Source organism: Bubalus bubalis, chromosome 14 (assembly GCF_019923935.1).
Source record: "Bubalus bubalis isolate 160015118507 breed Murrah chromosome 14, NDDB_SH_1, whole genome shotgun sequence".
NCBI lineage: Eukaryota > Metazoa > Chordata > Mammalia > Artiodactyla > Bovidae > Bubalus > Bubalus bubalis.
The window spans coordinates 71,428,858-71,442,292 of NC_059170.1; the positions used below are offsets into that span (position 1 = coordinate 71,428,858).

Below are 13,435 nucleotides of genomic sequence, written 5' to 3' on the forward strand. Positions count from 1 at the left end.
CATAGTAATTATAGGCAGACTTTGCTATCACAGGTACTGCGTGTTTTACACATTGAAAGTTTCAGGCAACCCTGCATCAGGCACGCCTGTGATACCACTTTTCTGACAGTATTTTTTGCTTCGTGTCTTTGTGTCACATTTTGGTAATTCGTGCAGCATTTCTAACTTTTTCATCATTGTTGAGTTTGTTGTGATTATCTGTGATCAGTGAGCTTTTCATGTCACCGCTATAACTCAGTGACGCTCAGATGGCAGCATTTTTTAACAATCAGGTATTTTTGATTAATGTATATACACTGGTTTTTAGACAGGCTATTATTATGATACACACTTGATAGACTACAGATTTATAGTAGACTTATAAAACGTAACTTTTATATGCACTGGAAAACCAAAAAATTCCCATGCCTCCTCTATTGTGATGGTCACTCTGTTGGGGTGGTCTGGAACCAAACCCACAATATCTCTGAGGTCTGCCTGTCCTGGAATTGGATACTAAATAAAATGAAGAATAGATGAAATTTTGAGTCACTGTTTCTCTTATTTATTCGTGTTCTCCTGTTGTTTCTCATACACGCCTTTTGCTTTGAAGAGGCAAAGTCTAATTAAACCTGCCAAACTCTGACAGCTTTAGAAATTCTCTGAGAATTAATTTTTCCTAATGTTGGAAGATGCAGGATTATCTATGCCTGAGTTAGTAGATGCCAAAAGCTCTGGCCTGTCTTTGTGAAGGTGATTCCAACCAGTTATAAATGTAACCTGGAAATTTTCTTAACCTCAGGTTATTGTTGCCTGGTTTCTGTCACTGTTTGACAGACGTATGTATTTGCTAGGTACCAATCCACTTTTTAATGATAAAATGTTGTAGTTTATAAACATGCCTCTAATCCTAATTTGGGAGCATGCTGCGATGGTAAAATAATTTGTCTTATCACACTTTCTGTGGGGAAAAGTCATCTGGATAATCAATGCTTGTACCAGTCCATTTAACCAGCTGTGTTCCTGGGAGGTCTGATATGTGTGTTCTTTTTATTAGAAGCACATTTTAGAATAAAGTAGCCCATGTAGTGATAAGGTAAAATGTACTAAATTCTCTTTAGATTTCATTTCTGAAAAGTCAAAATCTGTTTTGTGCTGGAAGAGATGAAGATAAAATTTTGGCCCCGGAATGAAGTAACTTTTCAGTTTTCAAATTGTTACTTTAAAAACAGACACAGTTCTATACCTATGGAGCCATTAAAAAAAAAATGCTTATTCCCAACTCGCTGTTAAAGCCACTTTTCTTTTTTCCCCCTTTTGCCTGTTTTACAGCACAAAAGAAGAGAAAGATCGCAGTTGTGCAGCCAGAAAAACAGTAAGTGTTTTTTCACAAAAACTCCATGATAAGCTATGAAGTATCTTTAAAGAGGATGGAAATAGGGCTGTTTTTGTTAGAGAGCTGATCACGACCTAGTACAGGAGTCAAGGCGACAGGAAAACGTACTGAGCATCTGTTATGTTCAGGACATGCAGGGCCTGCTTCTTAAGGAATTTCTTTTCTAGACTGTAACTTCTCACTTTGATCCCAGCGTAGCTGACCTGAAGGATGCCCACAGTCCCACATTCTGGTCAGGGTGCTCTGTGACAGTTCTTGGGGTCCTTAATGCCTCAGGGCTCCCCAGAGCTGCCTGTCCAGGTCTCAGCTCTGCACCCTTGCAGCCTGGTGAGCTGGAGCAGGTTGTTTTATTACGCCGCACCTCAACACTCTCCTTTCTAAAATACCTATTTCTCAGGGAGTTTTAGAAAGATCAAATTAGAGTCGACATGAAGATGTGTGGGCCCTCCATTGCCAAATAAATGTAGGTCACTCCACGTTTCGATTGTAAGTTTATGAGGAAGCGGATGTTCTGTAGTGTGTGGACCTACTGGCTGTATATTTCTGGAAAATTGTCACTGTTAGTACCATGTTTATATGTTTAAAAATGTCTGGAATACACCATGATAAACATCCCTTACTGAGTGAATCTGTTTTCTTAATACACTGATGGAAAGGGAGTTGAAAGCAGCTTTTTTTTTTCATGTACTGAAGCTGAAACTTAAAATCAAATAATAGCTTCATTGTTATTTGATGTGAATAACATTTTCTTGGGTATTCTGAGTATGTTTCTAACAGTGTATCAGTATGTTTCTAATCATCTGACTCCACAGTTTTGTGTGGATAACATTGAAATAGAGAGGTAAAAGCTAAATAACAGGCCCCCTCATTGAATCTCAGTTTGAATTCATGACTGCTAAATTTACAGCCTGTGGATCAGCAGTTTTCACCTTTACTTGCATCTGTCACTAGACAGGTCATTAAAACACAGATATCCAGGCCCCATCTGCAGAATTTCTGATTCAGGATGTCTGTGATGGGGCCTGAGCTTCTCCACGTGTAACGGGCTCCCAGGTGATGCTGATCTGACAGCTTGGGGGCCCCGCTTTGAGACCCAGCACCATAGATGGTCCCACTAAGAGCCCTCATTACTGTTTACTTGGAGTTTACGTAACTGTTCATCTGTGCAGTTTCTATGAAGTTCACCTATACATCTCCTGGAAACCCAATTTGCCTTTTTCCCCTAGAGCAATAGTTTTTATATTTGTTCAGCAACTTGTTACTGAACAGCAGCACAGACTTCTGTCCTAGACTAATAAGCCTACTTGAATCGTCAATTCTAAGATTTTTCTTTAAGGATCTACTTTTCAGTGTGGCCTCAACCCATACACTCATGGACCCCAGAAATCAAAAGTCAGCAGAAGAAAGTCATTAATAAGGGGAAGTCTGACTTTAATGAAAGTCAGTGCAAACTGACGTTTCTGCATGTCCTAAATATGATTGAGGACATTTCTATAATTCTTTAACAAGCGACATGCCCATGAAGTGACCTAGAGGAGCCTCAGAGATCAGTGATGACCCCCTCGAGGGGCAGATGACCTACAGGCTTCTTGGAATTATTGTAAGAATTGCCCCCCGATGATCTTACCTGTTCTTATCCATGCACGCATTGTGTCTTACATAGTCATAGCTTAGATTCCTGTAAGTTATGAAAAGACTTTGGAAAGTGCTGGTCTCTTCTATAGCTTGGGACCCACGGGCGTTTCTCCTTTATCCACAGATCACCATCCACAGTGCCTGTTGAGAAAATACCTCATGACCTTTGTCTGTTCCCTCACCTGGATGCCACAGGTAAATCAGCTGCTTAGGATGCCCTGGGAGAAGGAAATGGCAACCCACTCCAGTGTTCTTGCCTGGAGAATCCCAGGGACGGCGGACCCTGGTGGGCTGCCGTCTATGGGGTCGCACAGAGTCAGACACAACTGATGCGACTTAGCAGCAGCAGCAGGATGCCCTGGCCCTTCTCAGTGCATTGCTGTGAGTGGAGACATGGGTATATTTTTAGGTCAGTATGGTAATACTCAACTTTGATGTATTTTTAGGTCAGTATGAAAATACTCAACTTTGAGCCAACTATCATTTTTTACAGATACCTACTCCTTTAAAAATTTTTTCTAAGGTATATTCTTGGTATCTTTCCTTTTTTGCTTCTTGGTCAGTAGCTAGAGACGCTTCGCTTGGTATGAGTAACTTGGAAATTACATGTCCAGTTAGAACTGTGTATCAGGAATAATCATGTTGGAAAAGAGTTGGAAATATTGTTAGGCATTTCTTTTTGGACATTTCATGCCATTTATGCCAGTGACCGTTGCATTTTTACACTAGTGGTTAACCCTTAAGTCCCCGTGGGCTTTTGAATTGTGTCCTAAAATCTTGTTTGAGTGGCTGGTTGGGAATAATATGTTTTTTTTTTAAATGTATAAAAAATCCTGTGTCTTACAGTAACTTTTAAAAACATAAATGTGAATTACCTTTGGATTACAAATCTGATTATAGACATGTTTGTACATTAAGTAATATACTTCATTAAGTATTCTATTTTCCAGCCAAAAGGAAGTCTGCTCTGAACCCAAGATTAAAGCTTGTGTACCATGGAAGAATCCTATTAGTCAAAGTTTTCTTTGCAGTAAAGAGAGCAGTTTTATGAGTAGACTTACTAAGATTGTTTTTTCTAAAGAGCTGGACAGAGTAATCCTACCCTCGAATTTCCATGTAAATGCAGCTGTGAACTTTTTTTTTTTGCCTTTTTTATAAAATTCAAATGTCAGAATGGTTTTAAAAAAACCATGTCATCTTTCAGAGTCGGTAATTGTTATTTTACTCCTTCTGTCTTATACTTGGAAAAATAACATATCTCCCCCCTCACTTATTGGTTCTCAGTTAAAGTCCTATGAGAACAAAGCTTCCTGGACTATCAAATCACCATCCCAAATGAATAACAAGGTTTTTAAAATTTATTTTTTAATGAGGCTATAATTGCTTTACAGTGTAATTAGTTTCTGCTATACAGTGAAATGAATCCGCTATATGGATACATACATCCCCTGCCTCCCTCCTGCTCCTCCCCTCAATCCCACCTCTCTAGGTGTTCCCTGAGCACTGAGCAGAACTCCCTGAGCTGTACAGCAGCTTTCTGCTAGCTCTCTGTTTTACACATGGTAGTGTGTATATCAGGGAAGGCGATGGCACCCCACTCCAATACTCTTGCCTGGAAAATCCCATAGATGGAGGAGCCTGGTGGGCTGCAGTCCATGGGGTCGCTGAGAGTCGGACACGACTGAATGACTTCACTTTCACTTTCCACTTTCATGCATTGGAGAAGGAAATGGTAACCCACTCCAGTGTTCTTGCCTGGAGAATCCCAGGGACAGGGGAGCCTGGTGGGCTGCCATCTCTGGGGTCAAACAGAGTCGGACACAACTGAAGCGACTTAGCAACAGCAGTGTGTATATGTTAATTTGTTGTTTTTCAGTTGCTAAGTCATGTCCAGCTTTTTGTAACCCCATGGACTGCAGCACATCAGGCTCGCCTGTCCTTCACTATCTCTCAGAGTTTGCACAGATTCATGCCCACTAAGTCAATGATGCTATCTAACTATCTCATCCTCTGCCACCCCCTTCTCCTTTTGCCGTCAATTTTTCCGAGCATCAGAGTCTTTTCCAATGAGTCAACTCTGCATCAGGTGGCCAAAGTATTGGAGCTTCAGCATCAGTCCTTCCAATGAAGATTCAGGGTTGATTTCCTTGAGGACTGATTTGTTTAATCTCCTTGCAGTCCATGGGACTCTCAAGAGTCTTCTCTAGCACTGTGTTTCGAAAGGATCAGTTCTTTGGCACTCAGCCTTCTTTATATATATGTGTCAGTCCTACTCTCTCAATAACAAGTTTTTACACACAAAGACCACTGTTAGTGCAGCTTGGCTCGGAGCAGCTGTGGGAGAGGGTGGATCTCAGCTGCTCCTGTGACCACATCCTGTGTGTGTAGATGTCCGATGGGTTCCACTGATACCTTACCATTCAGTTGTTCTGCTTTTCCCTGTGGCACCTTGAGACACAACTAAATCCACACCTGCCTGTTCGCTTTCTAAGCTGAAAGAGCGATGAGGGAAATGCATAGTTAAGTCCCTAGGAGGCCCATTTCATGTCCCTGGGACTGGCAAAATGAGGAAGCCCTTCCGTGTCTGGTGTCAGCCTGGGTGTGGGGCAGAGGTGAACATATACACTATAATATGTAAAGTACCTAACTGACAACTGTAGAGCATGAGGAACTATAAATAACTTCCAAGGAAAAGACTCTGAAAAAGAACATATATATATATGATTTTCCTGGTGGCTCAGTGGTAAAGAATCTACCTGCCAATGCAGGAGACGTGGCTTTGATCCCTGGGTCAGGAAAATCCCCTGGAGAAGAAAATGGCAACACACTCCAGTATTCTTGCTTGGAAAATCTCATGGACAGAGGCGTCTGGCAGGCTATAGTCCATGGGGCTGCAAAGAGTCGGACACGAGTTAGTGACTAATCAATGTCAGCTATATATATGTAGATAGCTGAGCCATTGTGCTGTGCACCTGGAACTCAGAGCATGGTGGATGTAAAGCATTCTGATAGGGGGTCTCAAGGCCCCTCTGGGTAACTTGGCTGGTGCGGTGGGTTAAGCCGTGGGTCCTGGAGCCTCGACCATGTTTCTCTTCCGCGCAGGAACGGTGAACGGGAAGTACTGCTGTCCTCAGCTTTTCATCAACCACCGGTGTTTCTCGGGCCCCTACCTCAACAAGGGCAGGATCGCCGAGCTGCCGCAGTCGGTGGGGCCAGGCAAATGTGTGCTGGTCCTTAAGGAGGTAAAGCTCGTCCACAGCCACGGACGATGGGGGGCTGGGGGGGTGGGCCACGGTCCCTGAGGGAGTCATAGGAGTTTGGGTCCATTCATGTGCCAAGCACCCCCTTCCTTTCCATCCTGCAGACTGAAGGCAGTCATACACAGATGGGAACAGTGTTCCAGCCCGGGAAGACTCCCTTCTATTGGAGGGGGTGGACCCCTCCCTCCCCAAGTATTCAGAAACGCTCACTACATTTGAGTAAAATCTTTGGTGAATCACCACTTTTTTGTTTAAAAAAGTGACCTATCTTGAACCTTCGTGTAGTCACGTTCCTGTTTTTGTGACAAAAAAGCATGCCCGGAACATCACCTGCACCATGATGAGTGTGTTGTAATTCCTTGGGCACAAGGGGTCTGTTTATCCATCTGTTTAGCCACTGAACAAACTTATGTGAGCTGGGCTTTGTATCAAGAACAGGGCCTGGGGTCGGGGAAGGGGGCAGCCCACTCTAGGGATCGGAAAAGCCATCTGAGCAGCCTGGAGCATCGGTGGGATTATGGGAAAGAAAGCTTGAAGCACCTTGAACGTGCAGACCACAGGGCTGGGCCTGGAAAGTGGAGAATTCTGAGTCCTGGGGCCTGGACCCCGTCCCCGGCTCTTGGCCTGTGTTCTTACTTAGGCCGGCTTTTCTTTACCCATCACCTTCATATTTTACATCCCCAAATTACTGGAGGCCTGGCCCAGCCTGAGTGGCGAGTGGACCCCATTGAAGAGAAATTGATAGTGAAAGGGAGATGGTGGCGGGGGGAGGGCAGCCCCTCTCAAGGGCCTTAGGGAGATCGGGCTGGGAGGTGAGCTCCAGCTGTGTAAGCTGACCCAGACTGTAGACCCTGCAGATGTTAGACTTGGTCAGAGAGGAAACCAAGCCCAGCTTGCACATGGGAATTCCTGTCACAGTGTAAAATAAGGCCCCTAGACCAGGAATGGGCTCCCAAGTCCCCCAGCAGTTTCAGCCCACGAGGTCATCCTTGCCACAGCCTTGTCCCCTGCCTGTATTTGTGCCTGATTTGGTTGCCAACGATCAGAACGGAACGGGGGACTGACACAAAGCTGGTAGTTGTTTAAAGCCCCTGTGAGACCGTGTCACACCCACGTGATTGTGAGGTCCGTGGCCACCTGGGGGCCCTGTTAACAAACACGGTGACCACAGGGCCAGTCTCTCTCTGAGGCTTGACTAGTGTACTTTGCTGCATACTTGGTCAACAGTAGTTAGTCCCTGATCGATTCTCTGAGAGCAGCTAAGTTTAAAAGCCAGGCCTGAGCAGTTTTTTGATGACAGAACTAGTTTTTTGCTGATGTTCAGAAAAGGCATGAGGCAGGAAAGAGAGAAAAAAAAGACAAGCAAGCGCTTTAGTTCTACGAGTGCAAGAGAAGTGTGAGTCTGCCAAGCCAGTCTTTATGCTGATAGTCCTGCCCGGGACCTGTGTTTGGTTTCAGGTTGCGTTTCCCTTTCGGAGAATGAGATCATTGGAGCAAAGCCAGAGCATGTTTGCTTTATCGGGCCATCAGGGGTGTTCATAGTTAAGGTTTCTCTGGCTTTGGAAAATGTAGACTGATGGCTGTTTTCCCCCTCCTTCTTCTAGAGGTAGATGAGGTCTGTGCATGTGGACACCACCCTGGCATTTGTTGAGGGGGCGTGTGGTCTTGAGCTCTGAGAGGGCGGTGGACCAGAGACTTTGATCTCCCTCAGTCTGCATCTGTGGGCTTAGTAGCTCTCTAGCCTCGGGAAGTGCAGAAGTCGGTGTGGGGACTGAACGGCCCATGTATATTTCTTTTTGCCCGTCTACAGCTTCCAAGGCTTTTTTGATCAGTTATTGCACACTTAGCAGCTACTGTCATGTCAGACAGTCTCCTAGCTGTGGGAACCAAGGAGAGAATGAAACATCATACCTCCATCCATCTGTCCATTGAGACAGGTCCAAAGCAATTCAGGAGTCATAAGCTTATGCTGGTGGGCACTGTGCTGGAAGCTAAGGGTGGGGGTCAAGGTAAGCAGGAGCTCTGCCCACTGGGTGAGTTGATCCCCCCCTGCCCACAGCCTCAGAGCAAGGACTTAGGCATTTCAGGTTATACTGGAAAGAGGAAAAGTCTTGCCTACATGGCACCCGGTTAAGTCAGTCAACAAAGTCAGAGATGCAGACATGCCTCTGGACAATATTCTCTGGATTTTATACTGAACGTTGACCACTGAGAACTGTGTACCAAGCGTGTGGATGGTGGAAACTATAGCACATGTAATGTGTGACGCGGGAATTAAGTAGACAGTGTCCGGGAAGGTCGGGAAAAATGTAATTTTTTTCTTGTTAAGGTTTTTTATAAAGAAGATAAGATACCTTTGTTGAATTTTCTCATTGTACCATAGGGTAGGATTTTGTAGGAAAGAAAATCAGTGGCAAGTTTCTACCTCCTGAGCTTCCCTCTATTGACATAGATTTTATGGTACCAAACAAGTTTTTGGCATGAATCAATCGTGCATTAATTTTCAAGTGTGCAGAATAATTTAATTTCAGTGCACATCTTGAAATTCATTGAAGAAATCCCCCAAATTGTTTATTGAGCACTTCCTGTTGCCAGGCATGGTTCTAGCTATGAAGAATAAAGCAACGGACAAAACGAAGCCCCTGATTTTATTGAAAATCCCGATTTCTCGAGGATTAGGTTCTAGAGACAGTGAAATAAATCAACATGTTTTGGATACACAGAGGGTTTCCTAGTGCCCTGGATATGGACTGTGAGAGTAACAGAATTCACAGAGGCCTTATTGCCAAGGAGAGGGAGCTGTGGGACAGGGTAAATGATTTGGCAAGTGAAGGTTTGCCTGTTGTACAGCCAGTTGGTGATGGGTGTGAGAGTCCGGTACACATTTGGTGACCGTGGGTTTGCTAGTGTGTGGACAGTGTTTGCAGCCAGGTGCACTGTGGGGTAAGTATAGGTGGAAGAGGACAGTCCAGCGGTTGCACCCTGAGGTCATTGTCATTTGGGGGTGGGGCACAGAAGGATCAGGAGAGCCTGGGGTCCTGAGGGTAAGGGTAGGAAGCGTCTGCAAAGGAGGCAGTTCCACCAGCTGCTGACGGGGTGGAACAGGACAAGGCCGAGAAGGACTCCTTCTTGGCAAAGTCGGCATCTCAGGCAATCTTGATAAGACCTGTTTCCGGGAAGCCCCATTGCATTCTGTCCCTGAGGAGCTGAAGGAGAGAGAGAGGAGTCCATGGCTGTAGGCGGTTCTTGAGGGTTTTACCTTCAGTGGAGACAGGAGTGAGGTGAGGGACTGAAGATGAGAGATGGAGAGAGAAAGTAGTTTTCCTTCTTTAAGAGGGAAGCTAAAGCCTATTGCACACACAGAGGGTGACAGTCCAGGGGAGAGGAAGGGGAGGATGAGGTGGGAGGGGATGGTGTCCAGTGGGCTCGGGCCGCTGTCACAGGGCACCATGGGCTGGACCAGGCAGCTCTGGACTCAGACATGGATGCTCACAGGTCTGGGGCTCCAGGTCCTCCATCAGGGGCCAGCCTGGCAGGTGGGTGAGGACTCACTTCCTGGTTTGCACACAGCCACCGTCTTGCTGTGTCCCCATATGCCTAACCCTAACCCTAACCCCATCCCAGCTCTGTCCAGCTGTATAAAGGCTATTGCTTCTCTGTGATAATAAATACACACCTCACGAACCCTAAGAAAGCCAGTGAGACGTTGCTGTAGTGCCAGTTTCCTCCTGGAGTTACTCAGACCAGTCTCAACGCCAGTTTATTGGGAATAGTGTCCATCGGCTTCACAGTGAACACCCTGTCGGTTCTTTGGGGACAAGTTGTGTGCTCCCTTTTGTGGTCAAGAGCACAGTGGCGTGGATTCTGATGCTTTGCAAGGTCCAGTAATTCAGTCTAACTTGGGTCATCATAACAGCTGTCAACTTCACTATTTTCATGGAGAGAACTCGAATGCACCACAGTGTCAGGCACACACAAATTATTCCTCACAATTCCAAGGTTTTGTGGAGAGCTTGTTGAATTTAGAGACATATGATGTGACATCGGGAGAAGCCATAGGAAAAATTTTTCAATATTGCATGCGGTTTACGATTTAATTGCAGGCCGTTTCCACTCTGAATTGAAGTCTGGAAGGCATTTGCTTTTCACAGTCACAAAATGCATTTCGATGTACAAATAAGACGTAGCACTGGGGTTTTTCTCAGTGAAGCACAGTGACAAGACTGGAGTGAAATTTTATTGTCTGTTGATAAACACTTGGTGTGTGATTTCAGCCAGTGCCAATTGGATTTATTTTTAAACTCAGTTTCTGTAAATTGTACTGACAATAAATAATAAAACGAGATGATTATTCTAATAGAGAAAACATAAACACACCAGAACTGCTTGTATTGCTGTGTTCTGGCTGTTAAGTGCTTGGCGGAGCTGTGTTCCCTTGGTGAGGCTTTACAGGCACCTTGGAACACAGCAAAATGCTGCCCAGATGAGAAAAAGACACTCGCCAGGCTAACTGCTGAGAGTAAAGGATATTTTAAGATCAAATCCTCAGTGATGAGAAAGCTTTGTTTTTCAGAATTAAAACAGGGTGCACACCATGCCAGTTACATCCTGGAACACGACAGGCACATGAAAATTGAGACTTGAAAATTTCTGCAACATACCTTTCCCCTGGGGGCTTCCACAGTGACTCAGTGGTAAAGAATCCACCTTCATTGCAGGAGACTCAGGTTCAATTCCTGGGTTGGGAAGACCCCTTGGAGAAAGGCATGGCGACCCACTCCAGTATTCCTGCCTGGAGAATCCCATGGATGGAGGAGCCTGGTCGGGTGGGCTACAGTCCATAGGGTCAAAAAGAGTCAGACATGACTGAAGCGACTGAGCACGCACGCACGCACCTGCCTTCTGTTCCCTTCTCGTGGATAGTGTGCTGACCTCCTCCACAGAATTGTAGGTGCTTCAGCAGTACGGCCAGTGTCCTCCCAACTCAGTGAGAGATTTTTCTCACTCCTGTAGTGGGTTTTTGCTCGAAACACAGCACATGAATGCAGAGCCTGGCTCATTCCTCGTCTGGTTGGGGAGGGATTTCGGGAACAGTGGCTCCGTGTCCTGTGTCTGTGCTCTGGGGCCTGGCACAGCGCAGGTCTTCAGTGAGTGGGCATTTCATGGAACAAAGCCCCCGAGATCTCAGGGCTCCTTTATGTGCTGCGTTACACCCTCACTTTTTTTTTGCGCTCTGTATCCCAATAGCGATGGCTCACGAGCGTGCCTGGAGAAGGAAATGGCAACCCACTCCAGTGTTCTTGCCTGGAGAATCCCAGGGATGGCGGAGCCTGGTGGGCTGCTGTCTCTGAGGTCGTACAGAGTCGGACACGACTGAAGCGACTTAGCAGCAGCAGCAGCTGGTCCTTGGGCGTATTGCAGGGGTTCTGGCCATATGCTTATTTTCTTGCACTTGGGACTTGGGAGCGAAGGGGTAGTTTGAGAAAGCTGTCAGATGACATTAGATACTCAGACTTCCTTTCGAAACACTCCCATCTCTGAGAATTGTCCTAATGTTAAATATGCATAAGTTGGGTCAGCATTAGCTGAGTTTCAAATAATTTGTTAACCCTACGTACAGATATTTGCTGCTGCTGAGTCACTTCAGTCGTGTCCAACTCAATGCAACCCCATAGACGGCAGCCCATCAGACTCCAAAAGTGTGGGCACAAATCTGTCATCTCTGTCTTAGTGATTCCTTTCGAAATATATTTTTAAGAATAAGATGGAATTCTTAGTAACCGGTCGTACTGAAGGGGAATCTAGTTGAAGGGTGATCAGTGGGCCTTTGGAGAAAACAGTCCAGTTTTTCTGCAATCTGGAAGGTTAGCAAGAGCTGACCACCCCACTGCTCTTGCCCCCCAGCGACTCACACTCTCCCAGGCAGAGGCCTTGGATTTCATTGCCTTCCTATCCCATTGATGGAGACATCGTTGGTGCCAGTCTGCAGAATATCATCTCTGACTCCATCCAGCCTATCACTGAATAGAGGTGCAGGGCAGACACCCTAGAAGTGTCAGCGGGGTGCTTTCTCATTTTAGCAGAAATGGATGCAGTTGAAGTTCATGGCCATTTCTTGTTTTTCACAACAGGTTCTTAGCATGCTCATCAACGCAGCTTACAAGCCTGGGAGGGTGTTACGGGAATTACAGCTGGTGGAAGACCCACACTGGAACTTTCAGGAGGAGACGCTGAAGGCCAAGTAAGTGTCTTCAATTCTGGAAGATGAGGGTTCTCAGCTTTCTTTATCTGCCCCTTTGAAACTGGTCCTTCCTGTTTTTGGCATGGCCCAGAGAAGTGGAATCAACAGAAGGACTGTTGTTCTGCAGTTCTGGGTGCCCCACACAGATGTGCTGGCTACACGGAGTTTATTGTGTTAAACGTTCAGAATAAAAACGTGCTGATGGATTATTCAATCCAAAGGGAAACATTTATATAAAGAGAGGAGTTCTCTTAACATTATTATACATTTTTCATCAACAGACCTTAATATCTGATACTGTAAAGTCCATGGCAGGTACAGATGTTCCTTATCCTTAGAGTTGAGAATTTTAAAAAACAGGAAGAACCAGTGCCTCTGTTTGATTTTGGTTAAAACTCAGTGGGTGAACATATAGTTGGTTACTAACTTTATTTGGAAACAGGCTAATTGGAAAGGTGCTAATTTGCTTTGCTTTAAGTTTCTGGAACTCAAACTGAGCACACTTGCTGGCTTCCTGTGTCAGAACTCAGTTCCTGAGGAGATGGATGGAAAAAGACCCATTTCTCAAAAATAGCTGGATGTTTAATAATTGCTTTGATGGTTTCAGAGGGCTTGTAATATTCACTTAATTCTTTTCCAATGGAATACATTTTCACCGGTCCACTTAGGATATCACAGTATCCTAAGACTGCATTTTGCTGTAACATTTGGAAAATAATGCTGTTTTAAACAGTTAACTACTTTTCAATGGCTAGAGCATACCTAAGTCCTCTTTTAGAGAAAGTAGTGAAAATTGAAGAATTCTGAATAATTTCTGTGACCAACAGTGTTTTCTTCTGGAGTTAATGTACACGAGGACTGAGTGCAGGTGTGGTGAAATTTGAAGTTATTTTGCATTCATTGTGAGTTATCCACTCAACCTTT

At 45.0% G+C, this 13,435-nt stretch overlaps 1 protein-coding gene across 6 annotated transcripts in view; it reads left to right on the plus strand.

The window, feature by feature from the left end:
- Positions 1–13,435, plus strand: part of SFMBT2 (Scm like with four mbt domains 2) — a 177,521-nt gene that overhangs the window by 143,192 nt on the left and 20,894 nt on the right. For all 6 annotated transcript variants that reach the window (XM_025264501.3, XM_025264506.3, XM_025264500.3 and 3 more), the window contains 4 exons: positions 1,312–1,354; positions 3,135–3,205; positions 6,113–6,252; positions 12,402–12,511. In XM_025264501.3, the coding sequence (XP_025120286.3) occupies positions 1,312–1,354; positions 3,135–3,205; positions 6,113–6,252; positions 12,402–12,511 (364 nt within the window). The remainder of the gene's footprint in view (positions 1–1,311; positions 1,355–3,134; positions 3,206–6,112; positions 6,253–12,401; positions 12,512–13,435) is intronic.